The sequence below is a fragment of the Schistocerca serialis genome, chromosome 3 (genome assembly GCF_023864345.2).
Source record: "Schistocerca serialis cubense isolate TAMUIC-IGC-003099 chromosome 3, iqSchSeri2.2, whole genome shotgun sequence".
In the NCBI taxonomy this organism is placed as follows: domain Eukaryota; kingdom Metazoa; phylum Arthropoda; class Insecta; order Orthoptera; family Acrididae; genus Schistocerca; species Schistocerca serialis.
In genome coordinates this window covers 125,474,772-125,498,520 of record NC_064640.1, presented here as the reverse complement: position 1 = coordinate 125,498,520, position 23,749 = coordinate 125,474,772, and the positions used below count along the sequence as shown (strand labels likewise).

General features: G+C 44.1%; 1 protein-coding gene across 1 annotated transcript in view; it reads right to left on the bottom strand.

The window, feature by feature from the left end:
* LOC126471548 (lipase 1-like) overlaps positions 1-23,517 on the bottom strand; it is a 273,437-nt gene extending 249,920 nt beyond the window's left edge. Inside the window, exon 1 of the mRNA XM_050099775.1 lies at positions 23,418-23,517. Within this exon, the coding sequence (XP_049955732.1) occupies positions 23,418-23,504 (87 nt within the window). The 5' untranslated portion in view covers positions 23,505-23,517. The remainder of the gene's footprint in view (positions 1-23,417) is intronic.
* Positions 23,518-23,749: the final 232 nt, after the last annotated feature.

Sequence of the window (23,749 nt, the reverse complement as noted above, 5' to 3'; positions counted from 1 at the left end):
GACCCTACGACTTATCTTAGGAGAAAGATTAAGGAAAGGCAAACCTACGTTTCTAGCGTTTGTAGACTTAGAGAAAGCTTTTGACAATGTTGACTGGAATACTCTCTTTCAAATTCTAAAGGTGGCAGGGGTAAAATACAGGGAGCGAAAGGCTATTTACAATTTGCACAGAAACCAGATGGCAGTTATAAGAGTCGAGGGACATGAAAGGGAAGCAGTGCTTGGGAAGGGAGTGAGACAGGGTTGTAGCCTCTCCCCGATGTTATTCACTCTGTATATTGAGCAAGCAGTAAAGGAAACAAAAGAAAAATTCGGAGTAGGTATTAAAATCTATGGAGAAGAAATAAAAACTTTGAGGTTCGCCGATGACATTGTAATTCTGTCAGAGACAGCAAAGGACTTGGAAGAGCAGTTGAACGGAATGGACAGTGTCCTGAAAGGAGGGTATAAGATGAACATCAGCAAAAGCAAAACAAGGATAATGGAATGTAGTCGAATTAAGTCGGGTGATGCTGAGGGAATTAGATTAGGAAATGAGACACTTAAAGTAGTAAAGGAGTTTTGCTATTTGGGGAGCAAAATAACTGATGATGGTCGAAGTAGAGAGGATATAAAATGTTGACTGCCAATGGCAAGGAAAGCGTTTCTGAAGAAGAGGAATTTGTTAACATCGAGTATAGATTTAAGTGTCAGGAAGTCGTTTCTGAAAGTATTTGTATGGAGTGTAGCCATGTATGGAAGTGAAACATGGACGATAAATAGTTTAGACAAGAAGCTTTCGAAATGTGGTGCTACAGAAGAATGCTGAAGATAAGATGGGTAGATCACATAACTAATGAGGAGGTATTGAATAGAATTGGGGAATATAGGAGTTTGTGGCACAACTTGACTCGAAGAAGGGATCGGTTGGTAGGACATGTTCTGAGGCATCAAGGGGAGGGCAGCGTGGAGGGTAAAAATCGTAGAGGAAGGCCAAGAGATGAATCCACTAAGCAGATTCAGAAGGATGTAAGCTGCAGTAGGTACTGGGAGATGAAGAAGCTTGCACGGGATAGAGTAGCAAGGAGAGCTGCATCAAACCAGTCTCAGGACTGAAGACCACAACAACAACAATCAGTGTTTAATATATATGCAACAGTTAAGGGCAAGGGAATTTCTTTTAAATTATGATGCAACGAACATCACGCAATCGGTGGTTTTTAAAATGTCACGAAATTTGGTATTTTCCCCGTTTACGAGTAAAAACTCTTAAACATATGCGCTGGTAGAGTCCGGCTTTGGAGACGATCAGTTTTGGTTCAAAAATGGTTCAAATGGCTCTGAGCACTATGGGACTTAACTTCTGAAATCATAAGTCCCCTAGAACGTAGAACTACTTAAACCTAGCTAACCTAAGGACATCACACACATTCATGCCCGAGGCAGGATTCGAAGCTGCGACCGTAGCGGTCGCGAGGTTCCAGACTGTAGCGCCTAGAACTGCCCGGCTACTCCTGCCGGCGATCAGTTTGGGTTTCAGAGAAATGTAGGAATGCATGAATGGATGATATGCCTTAATAATAACCCCACATTTACAGAATTTGTAAATTGAGAAATTTTTTTGACAATGTTGACTGGAATTCATTGGATGGAATTATAGAGTTGGCAGTGTTAAAATACACTGAGTGAAATGTTATCTACAACACGTGTAGAAACCAAACTGCAAATCTAAGAACTGGAGGACATGAAATGGAGGTAGCGATCGAGCAGGAATGAGACAGGTTTGTTGCCAGTCTCCCGTGTAATTCCGTCCGTACATCGAGCAAGCAGCAAAGGAAACCAAGATGTAATTTGGAAAGAGAATTAAATTTCAGGTACAGAAAAAAAAGTTTAATGTTTCTTGGTGATCCTGTCACTCTTCAGAGACGGTAAAGAACTTGCAAGGTCAGCTGAACAGAATGGGCAATGTCTTGAAATGATGGTATTAGATGAAAAAAAAGTAAAATACGGATAATGCAGTGTGAATGAATTACGTCAGATGATGCTGAGGGAATTGTGTGAAGCTGACTCGCATCAAGACGAGGGATTAAACAGCGGCGGCCACTTTTGCGCTAGGTTTTTCTTTCGCATTCGTCTAGCAGTGAGAGTTGAGACCTGGGATAGACTGTACATGTGTGTGCTGTAGGTCGCCTCGCGAATGCATTGGAATTTTTCTAAGAATTTGGTTGTGATAAATGCCACGTTATTTGAAATAAATTCAGTTTCGTTAAATATTTTAAGCGCTGTGTGTAAGGAACATAATTTTCACTGCAAATTCCTGCCTGCATTTATTTGAACTCGTGACCGAAATTCTTTTAGGGTTAATGAGGGAGATGCGTTGGTTGGTCCCCAACTATAACGTAGCCAACACTTAAAAATCTAACCACACATTTCGGAGGCACTACAGACAGTGGTTTTCTAATGCACACTTTACTATTCGTGTTGATGCACGAGGGGGCTCACGAGCTATTGAATGAACAATTACTTGGTAGAAGCAACTTGTTTTAGATTCTCCATTCGTTAGTTATTTACGTGTCAAGTCGCATATCTTGGTCTTGCTGGGATCAAAAAGAGTTAGCAAAGCACCGTTTATTATCCATATCATCATAACCACTCGACTCCGTTCACACATTCGCTTATCCTAATGCTCAACACAATGTGTCCATATTACAGGCCTCCACCCGAGATGCTTTGAAATAGATAGTAGACTCCTTCCTTATCGTCATCCAGATAGTTGTCAGACGCTGTTCTGAAAACAAGCTTTCAGTTCGAACATGTTATAATCATCTGGTCATCAAAACTAAGCAAATTGTCACTACGATTTATCATCACTCAATTATAACAACACAGGGATGCTGGTTGTCACATGTGTGCTTCCGAGAATCTTTTTATAACTTTTGGTCCCCGAAACTGTGTATCCTGCCACTGTAATTTATTATCCAATTATGACTACATGCAGCGGTTCTGCCTGCCGTAAGTAGTACCAGGAATCTTGTTTTCCAAGAACATTCCTACAATTTTGGGAGGTTTTAACACTATTCGCCAGCATCCACTACTTCTATCTACCCATTGGCTGAAGTTTCCCCAGATGGCTGCATGTGCATCCTACCTTTTCCTGCTGCTCATCCTTGGGCGAGTGTGTATAAGGCATGACTACACCAGTTGAATCGATGCCAGTTTCAGACTGAATACTAGTATTGTTAACTATGAACCGATCCCCCTGGTATAGATCTGGTGGTGATGGGAGCAATCACAGTCGTCTTGTTGAAGTAATTGAAGGCTTGTGTCTAAAATACTGTTTATATAGCCGGCTTAGAGCCATCTGAACCATTTATATAACTGATGTGCCTGAGCGAAGGCGCCAGTTGTAAGAAGTCGTAGTGGTGAAGTGCAGTCGGCCCTTGGCGGCTGTGGCGCGCGAAAGTGAGCCGTGTTTACGTCTCGGCTGCTAGCGGTCGTGCGCTGTTGTTGTCGGTGAGTGTAGCGCCGTAGAGCGTTCGTAACTTATTCGCGCAGAGCAGATTCGATTTCTAATGGCAGAACCCGTAAGGAAACGTACTTTGAAGCTTAGCCGGCCGCTGTGGTCGAGCGGTTCTAGGCGCGTCAGTCTGGACCCGCGCGACTGCTACGGTCGCAGGTTCGAATCCTGCCTCGGGCATGGATGTGTGTGATGTCCTTAGGTTAGTTAGGATTCTGTAGTTCTAAGTTATAGGGGACTGATACCCTCAGATGTTAAGTCCCATAATGCTCAGAGCCATTTGAACCATTTTTTTTAAGCTTATGTTTGACAATAATTATGCACGACCTAAATCGTTTGAAGTAGAGGACTTTCTGGAAGAAGTAGTTAAGTTAACAGGTGAGGATATAATAGGAATGCATCTGTCGATCAGTAGTAGTACCGTCTATCTTAAGTTAAAGAGTCCCGAAAAATGTGACCAAATTGTAGAAATATTATGGGAACAACTTAAAGTTCAAACATTCTGACCGCAATGTCCGTAATGTTAAAGTTACTCACGCCGGACTTGGAATCAGAAGTATTAGAGTTTTTGAACTACCATTTGAAATAAACTCAGAGCAGATTAATTCAGTGTTAAAGCCCTATGGCACCATTCTAAATAACATTGCTGAGAAGTGGTCCAGTGCACATAAATTCCTGGTCGTAAATGGTGTGCGGCAGGTTAAAATGGACTTGATACAGCATTTTCCCTCCTATGTTAACGTCTGTGAATATAGGGCTATTGTTATTTATGAGGGGCAGCCTAGAACGTGCGCTGGATGTGGCTCCACATGACAAGCACGCGAGCCGGCCGCTGTGGCCGAGCGGTTCTAGGCGCTTCTGTCTGGAACCTCGCGACCGCTACGGTCGCAGGTTCGAATCCTGCCTCGGGCATGGATGTGTGTGATGTCCTTAGGTTAGTTAGGATTCTGTAGTTCTAAGTTCTAGGGGACTGATGACCTCCGATGTTAAGTCCCGTAGAGCTCAGAGCCATTTCAACCATCTGAACACGTGGGAGCTCAGTGTCTCCAGCGCCGAGTGACACAACTACCGACGGGGGAAGCACCCGTTCCACCCACCGTGTCACAGCTACCGATAACGTACGTCGCAGCAGTTCGTGGAACCCCAGCTACGACATCAGTGACAGTTATTGATAACACTACGGGCCACGTCGAAGAGTGCACTCGAACGAGAACGACCACTGCAGAAGAAATTCTAGAAGATACAGTTACAAATCATTCCTTTGACACTGAACGAGGCAGCGAGGCAGACATTGACACGACCGTAGCTCCGAACAACGAGAAGCAGTCTTCACATGAAACTGAAGCACAGATGACAAACGACGAGCCATCAGCAACCTCACCCAACGAAAACGAAAACAAAAAACGCAGGATTGTCCGCGACGGAGCTGAAAAACTTGCGCCCACCTTGAGAGAAAAAGCAAAGCATGTACGACTGAAACTACATGGCACGCCATCGGACAGCCTGGAACAACATCAACAAATGTCGAAGAAATCACGAACTACAGTCAGTACTGTCAGATCGAGGAAGAGGAAAATCAGAGGAACTCACAAACACCATAATGATTCAGAAAGGCGCAGCAAACACGAACAACCAACCTACCAATGCACCGAATTTGAGAAAAGACCCACCAAAGCCAACCATCTAGGGGCATCGGAGGAGGACGCCGGTATTGACAACCAAGCGATGGCAGCAAGACTTGAAGACCAAAAAACATGGTTCAAATGGCTCTAAGCACTATGGGACTTAATATCTGAGGTCAACAGTCCCCTAGCCTTGTTGTTGTTGTTGTTGTGGTCTTCAATCCTGAAACTGGTTTGATGCAGCTCTCCATCCTACTCTATCCTGTGCAAGCTTCTTCATCTCCCAGTACCTACTGCAACCTACATCCTTCTGAATCTGCTTAGTGCATTCATCTCTTGGTCTCCCTCTACGATTTTTTCCCTCCACGCTGCCCTCCAATACTAAATTGGTGATCCCTTGATGCCTCAGAACATGTCCTACCAACCGATCCCTTCTTCTAGTCAAGTTGTGCCACAAACTCCTCCCCAATCCTGTTCAATACCTCCTCATTAGTTATGTGATCTACCCATCTAATCTTCAGCATTCTTCTGTAGCACCACATTTCGAAAGCTTCTACTCTCTTCTTGTCCAAACTATTTATCGTCCACGTTTCACTTCCATATATGGTTACACTCCATACAACTACTTTCAGAAACGACTTCCTGACACTTAAATCTATACTCGATGTTAACAAATTTCTCTTCTTCAGAAACGCTTTCCTTGCCATTGCCAGTCTACATTTTATATCCTCTCTACTTCGACCATCATCAATTACTTTGCTCCCCAAACGGCAAAACTCCTTTACTACTTTAAGTGTCTCATTTCCTAATCTAATTCCCTCAGCATCACCCGACTTAATTCGACTACATTCCATTATCCTCGTTTTGCTTTTGTTAATGTTCATCTTATGTCCTCCTTTCAAGACACTGTCCATTCCGTTCAAGTGCTCTTCTAAGTCCTTTGCTGTCTCTGACAGAATTACAATGTCATCGGCGAACCTCAAAGTTTTTATTTCTTCTCCATGGATTTTAATACCTACTCCGAATTTTTCTTTTGTTTCCTTTACTGATTGCTCAATATACAGATTGAATGACATCGGGGATAGGCTAAAACCCTGTCTCACTCCGTTCCCAACCACTGCTTCCCTTTCATGTCCCTCGACTCTTATAACTGCCATCTGGTTCCTGTACAAATTGTAAATAGCCTCTCGCTCCCTGTATTTTACCCCTGCCACCTTTAGAATTTGAAAGAGAGTATTCCAGTCAACATTGTCAAAAACTTTCTCCAAGTCTACAAATGCTAGGAACGTGGGTTTGCCTTTCCTTAATCTTTCTTCTAAGGTGAGTGGTAAGGTCAGTATTGCCTCACGTGTTCCAATATTTCTACGGAATCCAAACTGATCTTCCCCGAGGTCGGCTTCCACCAGTTTTTCCATTCGTCTGTAAAGAATTCGCGTTAGTATTTTGCAGCTGTGACTACTTAAACTGATAGTTCGGTAATTTTCACATCTGTCAACACCTGCTTTCTTTGCGATTGGAATTATTATATTGTTCTTGACGTATGACGGTATTTCGCCTGTCTCATACATCTTGCTGACCCGATGGTAGAATTTTGTCAGGACTGGCTCTCCCAAGGCTGTCAGTAGTTCTAATGGAATGTTGTCTACTCCCGGGGTCTTGTTTCAGGTCTTTCATTGCTCTGTCAAACTCTTCACGCAGTATCGTATCTCCCATTTCATCTTCATCTACGTCCTCTTCCATTTCCATAATATTATCCTCAAGTACATTGCCCTTGTATAGACCCTCTATATACTCCTTCCACCTTTCTGCTTTCCCTTCTTTGCTTAGACCTGGGTTTCCATCTGAGCTCTTGATATTCATACAAGTGGCTCTCTTTTCTCCAAAGGCCTCTTTCATTTTCCTGTAGGCAGTATCTATCTTACCCCCTAGTGAGATAAGCCTCTACATCTTTACATTTGTCCTCTAGCCACCCCTGCTTAGGCATTTTGGCACTTCCTGTCGATCTCATTTTTGAGACGTTTGTATTCCTTTTTGCCTGCTTCATTTATTGCATTTTTATATTTTCTCCTTTCATCAATTAAATTCAATATTTCTTCTGTTACCCAAGGATTTCTACTAGCCCTCGTCTTTTTACCTACTTGATCCTCTGCTGCCTTCACTACTTCATCCCTCAAAGCTACCCATGCTTCTTCTACTGTATTTCTTTCCCTCATTCCTGACAATTTTTCCCTTCTACTCTCCCTGTAACTCTGTACAACCTCTGGTTTTTTCAGTTTATCCATGTCCCATCTCCTTAAATTCCCACCTTTTTGCAGTTTCTTCAGTTTTAATCTACAGTTCATAACCAATAGATTGTGGTCACAGTCCACATCTGCCCCTGGAAATGCCTTACTATTTAAAACCTGGTTCTTGAATCTCTGTCTTACCATTATATAAACTATCTGAAACCTGTCAGTATCTCCAGGCTTCTTCCATGTATACAACCTTCTTTCATGATTCTTGAACCAAGTGTTAGCTATGATTAAGTTATGCTCTGTGCAAAATTCTACCAGGCGGTTTCCTCTTTCATTTCTTCCCCCCAATCCATATTCACCTACTACGTTTCCTTCTCTTCCTTTTCCTACTATCGAATTCCAGTCACCCATGACTATTAAATTTTCGTCTCCCTTCACTATCTGAACAATTTCTTTTATCTCATCATACATTTCTTTAATTTCTTCGTCATCTGCAGAGCTAGTTGGCATATAAACTTCTACTACTGTAGTAGGCGTGGGCTTCGTGTCTATCTTGGCGACAATAATGCGTTCACTATGCTGTTTGTAGTAGCTTACCAGCACTCCTATTTTTTATTCATTACTAAACCTACCCCTGCATTACCCCTATTTGATTTTGTATTTATAACCCTGTATTCACCTGACCAAAAGTCTTGTTCCTCCTGACACCGAACTTCACTAATTCCCACTATACCCAACTTTAACCTATCAATTTCCCTTTTTAAATTTTCTAACCTACCTGCCCGATTAAGGGATCTGACATTCCACGCTCCGATCCGTAGAACGCCAGTTTTCTTTCTCCTGATAACGTCCTCTTGAGTAGTCCCCGCCCGGAGATCCAAATGGGGGACTATTTTACCTCCGGAATATTTTACCCAAGAGGACGCAATCATCATTTAATCATACAGTAAACCTGCATGCCCTCGGGAAAAATTACGGCTGTAGTTTCCCTTTGCTTTCAGCCGTTCGCAGAACCATCGCAGCAAGGCCGTTTTGGTTAGTGTTACAAGGCCAGATCAGTCAATCATCCAGACTGTTGCCCCTGCAACTACTGAAAAGGCTGCTGCCCCTCTTCAGGAACCACACGTTTGTCTGGCCTCTCAACAGCTACCCCTCCGTTGTGGTTGCACCTACAGTACGGCCATCTGTATCGCTGAGGCACGCAAGCCTCCCCACCAACGGCAAGGTCCATGGTTCATCGGTGGAGGCCCTTAGACTTAGAACTACTTAAACCTAACTACTCTAAGGACAACACACACATCCATGCACGAGGCAGGATTTGAACTTGCGACCATAGCAGCAGTGCGATTCTGGACTGAAACGCGTAGAACCGCTGGCCACAGCGGCCGGCACTTGCAGACAAGGCACGAAGAAACGAAGGAGAGGAACTCCGTCCAACACGAGACCCCCCATCGCAAGCAGCAGACGCTGAATCTACTGTCTCTGGAGAAACGAGTCGTAACAAACTGCAAAGCATGTAATCCGCGATTTTTGGCACAGAACATAGCGATAGCATTACTGACAACCTCGCTCCTAATAACAAGGACGTGTTTGCAACAGCACGGGACAACTCAACTTGGCACGAGGATACGGAGGATTGTAATCTGCCGGCAACACACGATGGCGGACGCGACCCGTTGCAGCTCGGCGGGATTGATACAGACATGGCAGACAACTTCTATTAACAAAAATGGTTCAAATGGCTCTGAGCACTATGAGACTTAACATCTGAGGTCATCATCCCCTAGAACTTAGAACTACGTAAACCTAACTAACCTAAGGACATCACACACATCCATGCCCGAGGCAGGATTCGAACCTGCGACCGTAACGGTCGCGCGGTTCCAGACTGAAGCGTCTAGAACCGCTCGCCCACACCGGCTGGCAACTTCTATTAGTAGACAGCTGTGAATCGAAGCCTGATAGAAATGTGTAGTAGCACTGATTTACAGTCGTATACTATAGCTATAGTTAACGTTAACAGAGTCACTAGTTTGACAAAAATTGAATGCCTGCGTGATTTTATATATGCTGTCGATATAGACGTAGTCATGTTGCAAGAAGTGTGTACAGACAGAGCGGAGAATATCGCAGGATACAATGCTATCCTCAATAGAGGACCTGAAAGCGGCACTAACACGTTATTCAAGGACGGGATTATACCTAGAGGTGATAAAAAGTTAGTGAGTGGAAGAGGAATTTCTGTCGAAACAGACAGCTCAGCTTATTAATATTTACGCTCCGTCCGGTTCGCAAGCCAGGCTGGATAGGTCTACCTTCTTTCACGAAAGTACAGTTCAGTTAATCAATCCCGCGGACGAAAACACCATTCTTGCTGGTAATTTTAACTGTGTTCTTTCCGCCGCCGACCAAACGCACAATCCTAACGTATGCCTGTAACTGGGAGATTGCACCTCATAGACACCAGGCACAGCCAGCCAAGAACGAACCCAGGGCTCACTTATGTCACTAGCCATTCCATGAGTAGCAGAGACCACATCTACGCCTCTTGTCGCCTAAGAAATAGTGTTCTCACCGTCGAAACTCATCCAGTCAGATTGTCTGACCATTTGGCAGTTGTGGCTACGATTAGCATCACCAGGCAAAGGACATTTCGGAGTAGAAGTGTCTGGAAATTCAATATCTCACACCTGATGGACACTGGGCTTGAGCATGAGTTAAAGCGAGGTTGGGAAATGTGCTTAAGGAAAATACGGCGCTGCAGAACTAAAGTGGAATGGTGGGTAACTCATGCAAAACCTAAAATACGAACTTTACTCAAACGCTACGCTTTTGAAAACAAACATTGGGAAAGACACACAGTGGAATTCTACTTCCAGTACCTAAGGGAATTGTACGCATATACCGCCAATGTATCACGTCACACCATGAGAATAAAACGGATCAAGGCCAACATAACCGCTATGAAACGACAGGAAATAGAGGGAGTTAAAATAAGATCGAGACACAACAGCGGCATTGAGAATGAAAAAACTGCGCTTTTCCACCTTCTGGCCGAATTCTAAAGAGTATGCTGGCTGCACATAAGTTCTCTCCGAAATGATGATGGAATCCAACTTACCCACCAACAGGATATCAAAAAGTTTGCCCATGATTATTTCACGAGACTGTATGCTGAAGGCGACATTGTCGACAACGACAACTGTGAGGCCTTTTTAAATTACGTTGACCCGACTGCGACGGATGCTGAAAACGCAGAACTGGAATCTACTATCACTACAGAAGAACTGTACGCGGCGTTGAAAGGAAGCCCGAAAAACAAATCTCCTGGACCCGATGGGTTACCTGTAGAGTTTTACCTACAATACTGGAATTTAATCGGTAGTACGCTGACTGGAGTGCTGGACGAAATACCTACGTCTGCCACTATTCCCTCTTAGTTTCTAGAAGGGCTTATAGTGTTGGTTCCTAAAAGTGGATGTACTAATGATTTGAAAACCATGCGTCCTATATCGCTCCTAAACGCTGACTACAAGATAGTTGCTAGAGTATTGCTTCGTCGATTGAACACCATTGCAGGTCGCCTCATCGGTCAATATCAGTCGTGTGCCGTTCTAAGGAGGACAATACAGCAAGCGCTGGAAGAATACTGGGACGCGGCGGCTGTCGCCTCGGCGTCCAACTGCAGAGTGGACATCATGTCGTCAGACATGGACAAAGCATTTGATAGGGACCGTCACAACTACCTGCTACGTGTCGTGTCGAAAATGGTAGTTAACCCTTCTTTCGTCGATATCATCAGGGGATTATACACTCATGCAACTTCAAGAATTCTTGTCAATGGACAATGCGCAGCGAGAATTTCCATCCTAGCGTCGATACGACAAGGCTGCCCCCTCTCCGTGCTGCTGTTCTCGATATCAATCGAGCCTATTCTACGATCATTACTTGTCAAGCTCCCTGGAATTGAAAGTGGAGGCAACAAATATGTCTGCAGATGTTACGCTGATGACCTGGCCGTGTATCTGACTGATCCGAACGATGTTATGAAGATACAGGACGTGATTCAGACGTATACGTTCAAATGTGTGTGAAATCTTATGGGACTTAACGGCTAAGGTCATCAGTCCCTAAGCTTACACACTACTTAACCTAAATTATCCTAAGGACAAACACACACACCCATGCCCGAGGGAGGACTCGAACCTCAGCCGGGACCAGCCGCACAGTCCATGACTGCATTAAGACGTATAGTTCGTGTTCTGGAGCTAAAAGTAATGTAAGTAAATCTAGCATTTTACAGTTAGGCAGAGGGATATGATTCGTTGCAACAGGACCAGTTAAAGAAGCGGATACCATCAAACTTCTGGGAATACGGTTTAGCAAATGTCCTGTCAAGACAGCGGCGTGGAATTGGAAAATGAAGCTCAACTGTCTCCGAGCGGTATTACGAGAGAATTCCACCCGTTCTCTAGATATGATGCAAAAAATCACGCTGATAAATCTCGCTATACTTCCTAAGGTGTACTGAAACGTCCCCTTAGAAAAATTATAAATGAGTGTGCTAGTAAACCTCTAACGTTATTTGATTTTCAAACAGCTGAGCAAAACTGAACGTACTCAGACATTTCTCTCTTTACTTATTCTGATCATCACTAAACTGACACACAATAATTTTTTTAGCGAAACGCAATCTGACTTTCAATAATCCCTACAAAACAATGGCCGTGACTAACAATAACCTATACCTTTCATGAATCACTTACCTCACAAAAATCTTCGTTACTGGAACTGCTGTAATACAGTGAGCGCCAATACTGCCAGCTAAATAAAAGATTCTAACTACTGATAGGCATAGTTAGCAAATGAAAGATTCTGATAGAGAACAAACAATGTATTTACCTTAATAGCGTTCAAATGGTTCAAATGGCTCTGAGCACTATGGGGCTTATCATCTCAGGTCATTAGTCCCCTAGAACTTAGAACTACTTAAACCTAACTAACCTAAGGACAAGGATTCGAACCTGCGACCGTAGTGGTCGCGCGGTTCCAGACTGAAGCGCCTAGAGCCGCTCGGCCACCAGCGGCCGGCTAATAGCGTTCAAAAGTCGTAATATGCGTTACATCACTATACGCGTCTTTTCCAGAGCGTTCGAATGATGGTAAAAAAAGTATAGCGTCCCATTTATAAAACATGTACTTGCCTCATTATCTCGGTCAATATAAACGTTGTGATTATTGTGCATGTACCAACGTATGTGCCCCATAGTCCGCTATGATTCGCCGAAAACCGGATGCCGATACGTGCAATCGCCTCCGGAATAAAGGGGGTGTTACGTCTTACGTGACTCACCCTGTATGTAATTGTGTGACATCCAATTAAGCAAATTTCCTTTTTCTGACGGACACACGTCCAGATCGTCCGCTCAAAACTCTGGCATCTCTCTCTCCACATCCACCACTGCTGACGGAGTTCAGCAAACTCAAGTGACAGACTCTGCAAGAGAGGCGCTCTGCATCGCGGTGTAGCTTGCGTTTCTGGATGAGGTATCGAATATATTACTTCCCCCAACTTATTCCTCCAGAGGAGATCACGAATGTACGAGGGCTATCCGCAAAGTACATTACGTTTTGGAATTAAAAATAAATAAAGTACTGGAAATTTTTTTTATTATATGCAGATGAAAGCCACACTTCAATACTACTTTTCTACATAGTTGCCATTTAAATTAAGGCACTTATCGTAGCGATGGACGAGCTTGGAAATTCCTCCGTCGTAAAATTCGGCCGCCTGCGCCTTCAACCACGTGGTTACCTCTTGTTGAAGCTGTGCGTCGTCATCAAAACGCTGCATAGCCAACCACTTCTTCATTGCTGGTAATAAATGGAAGTCGCTCGGTGCCAGGTCGGGACTGTACGGCGGGTGAGGAAACAACTCCCACTTAAAAGATTCGAGAACTTCACGAGTGCCATTTGCCGTGTGGGCCCGGGCGTTGTCGTGAATCAGCAAGATCTTTGAGCCCAACTTTCCCCTGCGCTTGTTTTGTATTGCTCTTCTGAGGTTGTACAGAGTTTGACAATACCTTTGAGAGTTTATTGTAGTGCCTCTTTCCAGGAAATCCACAAAAACCCTATTTCTACCGGATTACTGATTAACCACGTGGTTGAAGGCGCAGGTGGCCGAATTTTACGACGAAGGAATTTCCAAGCTCGTCCATCGCTACGATAAGCGCCTTAATTTAAATGGCAACTATGTAGAAAAGTAGTATTTAAGTGTGGCTTTCATCTGTATATAATAAAAAAAATTTCAATACTTCATTTATTTTTAATTCCAAAACGTAATGTACTTTGTGGATATCCCTCGTAAAATTAGAGAGATTCGAGCCCGCACGGAGGCTTTCCGGCAGTCGTTCTTCCTGCGAACCATACGCGACTTGAACAGGAAAGGGAGGTAATGACAGTGGCACGTAAAGTGCCCTCCGCCACACACCGTTGGGTGGCTTGCGGAGTATAAATGTAGATGTAGATGGAGTCGAGTTTGGCAAAACATTCATGTTACAACCTTACCGTCACATGTAAGAGCTACGTGGTATTGCGCTTGATACAACACCACAAGCACAAATGAGCGTCTCTTTAAGATCGGCTTGCCAAATACCGACCAATGCTTGGAGTGTCAGAATACTGATACTGAACTTCACCGTTTTACTTGTGGCGCCAACGTGGTATGGCTACGGACACGACAGAAACTGGCCATCATGAACCGCACTACTGATGACAATATAGCTCTGGAAGAACTGCTCGTGCTCGCTCCCACAAGATGGTCTTATCTAAATCGGAAACGGCTTTCAACCTATTGGCTCATGGGTAAGTTCGTAGAGTTCTGCTTGGCAAGGAATAGCAAATCTCTAGTCGAATTTCAATACGACCTGTTGCAAGAGCACGCGAAAATTTCCCAGCAAAGAAAATGGAAGACCCAGATGGGTGGCTATTTTGCCGGCAGTTTTGAATACAGCGTGACAAAGCAAAGAGCGCCGTCTACGTATGTAGTCGTGTCTTACTGCCTTCTCGCACTGCAGAAGGAATTTGATTTAACGAAATCATTCTTATTCCCAATGGAAGATGTGTATCCTCAAGGTTCTTTATATTCACATAACGGCTATGTTTAAATTTTCAGAAAGTTTGTTTGTTTATTTATGAGAGCTCGGCGCACGGTTAGTGCCTTTAGAATAATGTTTTGTGTTTTGGAGAAATATGGAGGCACATTTAGCTCTTAGGCTACAGGCATGCTCGAAACAACCATTTCTCTTTGAGTTATATCCTTAAAAAAAGAAAGACAGGAGACTACTTTCGTCTTTATCTGGAGCAACGACGATGCAACTTTAAATGTGCACTGTCGATAGAGTGGCGCGCTCCAAGTTACGAGAAGCCGAAATAATAAACTAAATCTGGAAAACAACGCACGGGACAATCAGGACATGACTGTGTACTCAGTGGAATCCATTCCTTCGAGAAGAGAAACGTGAAGTCGTCACTGGGCTGCAATTGTTTCCATGCAGCGAAGGTTATTTTATTTATTTATTTACACGAATTGGCCAACTAAAGGCTGCGCTACAAATTCCATTTCATGGTCACTTTTTTCTTTCTCTTCTCTCGGGCTACTCTTCTGCCTGCTGCCATTTTTGCCAGATCTTCAGCTGTTAGTTTCCTGTTGGTCGTCCGTTTTGGAGCCTCCTGAAAAACCTCGATTTCAGTAATTGCCTTTCTGTACTTGTCCCTATTCACTGCGTCTATTTCTGTTAAGTCCAAGTTCACCGAGGTATTTCTTTATTCCTTACAACCAAGAGTTGGGTGTTTTCCTCTGTTGAGTTATATTGAAGATTTTCTTCGTTAATCTGCCATCATCCATTCTCACCAGATAACCAAAGAACATCAGCCTTCTCTTTCTCATTTCCGTTGTGACTGGCTTAATAAATTGGCACATCTTCTCACTGCTCATCTTTACCCATTTTCACTAATTCTTTTGTTTCCACCAAAATCGTCCTCAGAATTACTCTTTCCTTCTTATAGAGCTCATCTATTAGTTCTTTGTTCTTGAAGGAGAGTGTTTCTGCTGCATACTGAACTTCTGTTCTCGTCACGGTATTGTAGTGTAATAACTTTGCATTTCGAGATAGACATTTTTTGTTGTACAGCTTCTGTGTTTTAATGTGTGCCCTCCTAAGTTTAGCTGCTCGAAGTCTGACAGCTTCTTTTTCTATGCCAGTATCCGTTATTGTTTCTCCCAAATATTTCAAGTGTTTGACCCTTTAGGTACACCCAATAATTGTGTGCAATTCTTTGATTTCCTCATGTTTGTTAGACATGAATTAAGTTTTTTTCTTGTGATACCTGTAGATTATCTTATATTTTAAAAAAAGTCGGTAGAGCACTTGCCCGTGAAGGGCAATCAGGAAAAAAAAAAAAAAAAAAAAAACGCTTAGCGTTCGCACTTTGCAATTGGGTCGTGCAAAATGCGACTGGTCTAATCCCCAGCCATAATCATTTTTCAATCTACATATTTCTTTCAACGCCGGTTACATTGTTTAATTTATATGACATTGAGAGGTAATATAATAAAAAAACACTTGTATTTTCGTGACTTTGTAGTGAATTTCATATGCTATTTCACTATTTATTATTTGTAATTAAATTTCCGAGGACGAGAGACAGGCTTGGAAAGCCCAAGTCAAATATCGATAACTAATGATGCGAATGACGTTATCACAATTTGTAATACAGTAAGTCACTATGTGCGAGACCACAAGTACAATTACTCTTCGCATGTGCTGCTGAAAACACACGTTGTAGGATGGTATTTGTCACACAGTTTTGGAAAGTATAAACTGAAACTTCATGCAAATACACGTGGTTTTTTTACTATATTATCTCTGAAATGTCATATAAATTAGATAATATGACTCGTGATGGAAAAATGAAACAAGTTAATAAACACATTTGAGTGATAGTAGAACATTCATCTCATCATGTTCGTCTTACGACGCTCGAACGCTAATCACTTGACTACCAGGAACTCTTAACGTCCAGCACCTATGCACAGATACATAAGGCACATAACTGATGCTTAAAACTTCTATTGCTATTTTCTCGGAACTGCCAGAGTAGTGTACCGTACTACTTGCACATTATGTTGTTTTAATGACCTACTAAAAGTGAGCGAAGTTTGAAGTAAATCTGTGACTCCAGCGTCGTGGCCTCCCCTTGTAAGACATAGAGAGGAAAAACACTCAATTTTCTATCTGTAGAAATAAAAACACAATTAACGAGGTAATCCTATTACGAAAACTTTCATTTGGTCTCCAAAATACAGCATGGGTCCTTGCATTCGGTAACTGCGCGAGGCAGGGTAGTACTGTGCAACACGTTCCGACAGGCAAGCCGCGCGTTTTTGTCCTCGTACGCTCCTCCGACAGTTTCGGCAATAACAGCTCTGACACAACCGTATCCCGTCACAATCGTACCCAGCGTAACCTACTGTTAAAATTCCGAAGGCGTACCTTCTTAGAAGAGTCAGCCGATATACGAGCGAGGGCGTGCTGAAAAGTAATGCCTCCGAATTTTTTTTTCTATTCTCAACATCGGTTGAGATATTACATGTCATGCACATTACTCGGTCGCCTTTCTCGCTTCACTCACGCAAGTTGCAACCCTCTGCTGCTAGGGAGCTCCAACCTGTAGCAAGTAAAATGGTGGTGTGTAACGTAAGTACGCTGAAGCGCCAAAGAAACTGGTAAAGGCATGTGTATTCAAATACAAATATATGTAAACAGGCAGAATACGGCGCTGCGGTCGGCAACGACTACATAAGACAACAAGTGTCTGGCGCACTTGTTAGATCGGATACTGCTGCTGCAATGGCAGATTATCAAGATTTACGTGAGTTTGAACGTGGTGTTATAGTCGGCGCACGAGCTATGGGACACACCATCTCCGAGGTAAAGATGAAGTGGTGATTTTCCCGTACGACCATTTCACGAGTGTACCGCGAATATAAATAATCCCATAAAACATAAAGTCTCCGACATCGCTATGGCCGGAAAAGATCCTGCAAGAACGGGACCAACGACGTCTGAAGAGAATCTTTCAACGTGACTGAAGTGCAACCCTCCCGCAAATTGCTGCAGACTCCAGTGCTGGGCCATCAACAAGTGTCAGCGTGCGAACCATTCAACGAAACATCGTCGATATAGGCTTTCGGAGCCAAAGGCCCACTCCTGTACCCTTGATGACTGCACGACACAAAGCTTTACGCGTCAACTGGGCCCGTCAACACCGACATTGGACTGTTGATGACTGGAAACATGTTGTCTGGTCGGACAAGTCTCATTTCAAAGTGTATCGAGCGTATGGACGTGTACGGGTATGGAGACAACCTCATGAATGCATGGACCCTGCATGTAAACAGGGGGCTGTTCAATCTGGTGGAGGCTCTGTAATGGTGTGGGGCGTGTGCAGTTGGAGTGTTATGGGACCCCTGATACGTCTAGATAAGACTCTGACACGTGATACGTACTTAAGCTTCCTTTCTGATCACCTGCATCCATTCCGACGGATTTGGGCAATTGCAGCAGGAAAATGCGTCGCGCCACACGTCCTGCTACAGAATGGCTCCAGGAAACTCTTATGAGTTTAAACACTTCCACTGGCCACCAAACTTCCCAAACATGACCATTATTGAGCGTATCTGGCATGCCTTGCAACGAGCTGATCAGAAGAGATCTCCACTCCCTCGTACTCTTGCGAATTTATGGACAGCCCTGCAGGATTCATGGTGTCAATTCCCTCCAGTACTACTTCAGACCTTCGTCGACTCCATACCACGTCGTGTTGCGGCACTTCTGCGAGCTCGCGGGGCCCTACATGATATTACTTGTTTCTTTGGCTCTTCAGTGTATGCCGGTGCTTGAGAAACAGTATGATGTAATGAATTTCTAACTGCAGAAAACATGCCTCCAATTGAAATCCCCAAACGTCAAAAAAGTTCAAGACCATACTATCAGCATGCAAAGCTATGCTCGGAGTGTTCTGGAATGTTCAAGGTGTTGTGTACGGTTCTGCGAGGTCCTCAGAAAAATTAAAACACTAATTCGAAGAGCTAATCCACAGATGGAGCCTCCTCTCATTCAGCATGATAATGTCGGGCCTCACACGAGCGCTGCGACATCTGCAACAATCCGATGCCTTGGATTCACTGTCATAGATCATACTCCATACACTCCCAGCTTGGCTCCATCTCATTGCCATCTGTTGCCAAAATTTAATGAACACCTTGGAGGACTTCGCTTTGATAGTGATGAAGTGGTCCAAGCCGAGGCGAGGATGTGGCTCCGTCAACAAAGTCAAACATTCTACAGTGACAGTATCAACAAACTGGTTTCGCGTTGGGAGAAATGCGTTCGTCGTCATGGTAGATATGTTAAGAAATAAAAATGTAGACATGACGAATGAAGATGTAGAATACATTTACGTCTACATGCAATCCACCATACGGTGCGTGGCGGAGGGTACCTCGTACCACAACTAGCATCTTCTCTCCCCGTACCACTCCCAAACAGAACGAGAGAAAAATGACTGCCTATATGCCTCTGTACGAGCCCTAAACTCTCTTATCTTTGTGATCTTTCTGCGAAATGTAAGTTGGCGGCAGTAAAATTGTACTGCAGTCAGCCTCAAATGCTGGCTCTCTAAATTTCCTCAGTAGCGATTCACGAAAAGAACGCCTCCTTTCCTCCAGAGACTCCCACCCGAGTTCCGGAAGCATTTCCGTAACACTTGCGTGATGATCAAACCTACCAGTAACAAATCTAGCAGCCCGCCTCTGAATTGCTTCTACGTCCTCCCTCAATCCGACCTGATAGGGATCCCAAACGCTCGAGCAGTACTCAAGAATAGGTCGTATTAGTGTTTTATAAGCGGTCTCCTTTACAGATGAACCACATCTTCCCAAAATTCTACCAATGAACCGAAGACGACTATCCGCCTTCCCCACAACTGCCATTACATGCTTGTCCCACTTCATAACTCTTTGCACTGTTACGCCCAAATATTTAATCGACGTGACTGTGTCAAGCGCTACACTACTAAAGGAGTCTTCAAACATTAGAGGATTCTTTTTTCTATTCATCTGCATTAATTTACATTTATCTATATTTAGAGTTAGCTGCCATTCTTTACACCAATCACAAATCCTGTCCAAGTCATCTTGTATCCTCCTACAGTCACTCAACGACGACACCTTCCTGTACGCCACAGCATCATCAGCAAACAGCCGCACATTGCTATCCACCCTATCCAAAAGATCATTTATGTAGATAGAAAACAACAGCGGACCTACCACACTTCCCTGGGGCACTCCAGATGGTACCCTCACCTCCGATGACCGCTCACCATCGAGGACAACGTACTGGGTTCTATTACTTAAGAAGTCTTCTAGCCACTCACATACTTTGGAACCAATCCCATATGCTCGTACCTTAGTTAGGAGTCTGCAGTGGGGCACCGAGTCAAACGCTTTCCGGAAGTCAAAGAATATGGCATCCGTCTGATGCCATAACTTCGCTGCGCAGTGCCGATGGTACTGTTACCGACGACTGTGCCGCTAAAGCGGAGTTATGGAATGCAGTTTTCCGAAATTCCGTCACCAGAGAAGACGATTGGAATATTCCAGAATCTGAAACACGAACAGCTGCTAGCATGAGTTTCTTAGAAGTAGATACCTTAGGGGTTGCGAAGCAACTCAAATCGCTTGATACGGGCGAGTCTTCAGGTCCAGATTGTGTACCGATTAGGTTCCTTTCAGATTACGCTGATACAATAGCTCCCTACTTAGCAATCATACACAACCGCTCGCTCACCGATAGATCTGTACCTGCAGATTGGAAAATTGCGCAGGTCGCACCAGTGTTGAAGAAGGGTAGTAGGAGTAATCCATCGGACTACAGACCTATATCATTGACGTCGGTTTGCAGTAGGGATTTGGAGCATATACTGTATTCAAACATTATGAATCACCTCGAAGGCAACGATCTATTGATACGTAATCGGCATGGTTTCAGAAAACATCGTTCTTGTGCAACGCAGCTAGCTCTTTATTCGCACGAAGTAATGGCCGCTATCGACAGGGAATCTCAAGTTGATTCCGTATTTCTAGATTTCCGGAAAGCTTTTGACACCGTTCCTCACAAGCGACTTCTAATCAAGCTGCGGGCCTATGGGATATCGTCTCATTTGTGCAACTGGATTCGTGATTTCCTGTCAGGAACGTCGCAGTACGTAGTAATAGACGGCAAATCATCGAGTAAAACTGAAGTGATATCAGGTGTTCCCCAGGGAAGCGTCCTGGGACCTCTGCTGTTCCTGATCTATATAAATGACCTGGGTGACAATCTGAGAAGTTGTCTTAGGTTGTTCGCAGATGATGCTGTAATTTACCGTCTAGTAAGGTCATCCGAAGACCAGTATCAGTTGCAAAGCGATTTAGAAAAGATTGCTGTATGGTGTGACAGGTAGCAGTTGACGCTAAATAACGAAAGATGTGAGGTGATCCACATGAGTTCTAAAAGAAATCCGTTGGAATTCGATTACTCGATAAATAGTACAATTCTCAAGGCTGTCAATTCAACTAAGTACCTGGGTGTAAAAATTACGAACAACTTCGGTTGGAAAGACCACATAGATAATATTGTGGGAAAGGCGAGCCAAAGGTTGCGTTTCATTGGCAGGACACTTAGAAGATGCAACAAGTCCACTAAAGAGACAGCTTACACTACACTCGTTCGTCCTCTGTTAGAATATTGCTGCGCGGTGTGGGATCCTTACCAGGTGGGATTGACGGAGGACATCGAAAGGATGCAAAAAAGGGCAGCTCGTTTTGTATTATCACGTAATAGGGGAGAGTGTGGCAGATATGATACGCGAGTTGGGATGGACGTCATTAAAGCAAAGACGTTTTCGGTCGCGGCGAGATCTATTTACGAAATTTCAGTCACCAACTTTCTCTTCCGAATGCGAAAATATTTTGTTGAGCCTAACCTACATAGGTAGGAATGATCATCAAAATAAAATAAGAGAAATCAGAGCTCGAACAGAAAGGTTTAGGTGTTCGTTTTTCCCGCGCGCTGTTCGGGAGTGGAATGGTAGGGAGATAGTATGATTGTGGTTCGATGAACCCTCTGCCAAGCACTTAAATGTGAATTGCAGAGTAATCATGTAGATGTAGATGTAGATGTAGATGCCCTTCGTCCATGGTTCGCAAGATATCATGTGAAAAAGGGCGAGTTGCGTTTCGCAGGAGCGATGATTTCTAAAGCCGTGCTGATGCACGGACAGCAACTTCTCTGTCTCAAGGAATATTAATGAAGTTTGTTTTATTTAAATAGCATTAAGAGTTTTCACATAAAAAATCCGTTGGCGTTACTTTCAGCACATCCTCGTATTGCGCCTCATACGCTTATCTCGTGAAAAGACCGCAAAAGTAAAATTAGAGAAGTGACAGTTGTACGGGATACACCGCCACACTCCATAAGGCGGCTTGTTGGGTATAGATATGCAGGGTGTTACAAAAAGGTACGGCCAAACTTTCAGGAAACATTCCTCACACACAAATAAAGAAAAGATGTTATGTGGACATGTGTCCGGAAACGCTTAATTTCCATGTTAGAACTCATTTTAGTTTCGTCAGTATGTACTGTACTTCCTCGATTCACCGCCAGTTGGCCCAACTGAAGGAAGGTAATGTTGACTTCAGTGCTTGTGATGACATGCGACTCATTGCTCTACAGTACTAGCATCTAGCACATCAGTACGTAGCATCAACAGGTTAGTGTTCATCACGAACGTAGTTTTGCAGTCAGTGCAATGTTTACAAATGCGGGGTTGGCAGATGCCAATTTGATGTATGGATTAGCACGGGGCAATAGCCGTGGCGCGGTACGTTTGTATCGAGACAGATTTCCAGAACGAAGGTGTCCCGACAGGAAGACGTTCGAAGCAATTGATCGGCGTCTTAGGGAGCACGGGACATTCCAGCCTATGACTCGCGACTGGGGAAGACCTACAACGACGAGGACACCTGCAATGGACGAGGCAATTCTTCGTGCAGTTGACGATAACCCTAATGTCAGCGTCAGAGAAGTTGCTGCTGTACAAGGTAACGTTGACCACGTCACTGTATGGAGAGTGCTACGGGAGAACCAGTTGTTTCCGTACCATGTACAGCGTGTGCAGGCACTATCAGCAGCTGATTGGCCTCCACGGGTACACTTCTGCGAATGGTTCATCCAACAATGTGTCAAACCTCATTTCAGTGCAAATGTTCTCTTTACGGATGAGGCTTCATTCCAACGTGATCAAATTGTAAAGTTTCAAAATCAACATGTGTTGGCTGACGAGAATCCGCACGCAATTGTGCAATCACGTCATCAACACAGATTTTCTGTGAACGTTTGGACAGGCAATGTTGGTGATGTCTCGATTGGGCCCCATGTTCTTCCACCTACGCTAAATGGAGCACATTATCATGATTTCATAGGGATGCTCTACCTGTGCTGCTAGAACATGTGCCTTTACAAGTACGACACAACATGTGGTTCATGCACGATGGAGCTCCTGCACATTTCAGTCGAAGTGTTCGTACGCTTCTCAACAACAGATTCGGTGACCGATGGATTGGTAGAGGCGGACCAATTCCATGGCCTCCACGCTCTCCTGACCTCAACCCTCTTGACTTTCATTACGCTGGTACGTTCTGTTGCTGTGTGTTTCCATTCCATGATTAATGTGATTTGAAGACAAGTAATAAAATGAGGTCTAACATGGAAAGTAAGCGTTTCCGGACACATGTCCACATAACATATTTTCTTTCTTTGTGTGTGAGGAATGTTTCCTGAAAGTTTGGCCGTACCTTTTTGTAACACCCTGTAGATGTAGAAGTAGATCGTCTATTGTTTGACTGAAACTAGTAGCTTTAATACAGCGACATGCTTAGCGCTGTGTGTGTGGTGTACTCACGGTGGTGGCGCAAAGCAGCGGGTCTGCGACGTGTGCTCTCAACGGCGGTGCCTGGGCGAGCGCCAGCCACAGCACCAGCGGCCACATGCTCCTGCTTGACACCGACTGCCGCTGCTATGTCCTGCACACCTTATCTGCCGCCAGCAGTTTACGCCGCCGTCACAGCCACGCGCCGAGGACAACTGCGGTAATGATCCCAACGGTAATAACCGCAGCCGGTCCAGTACACCGCTGATATCACGTGGAAGGGAAGCAATTACGGAACCTTGAGGAGCTCCCTGCTAGATCCGCTCCGCTCGTTGTTGGAACTGAGTTAAGTCTTTTCCCATATG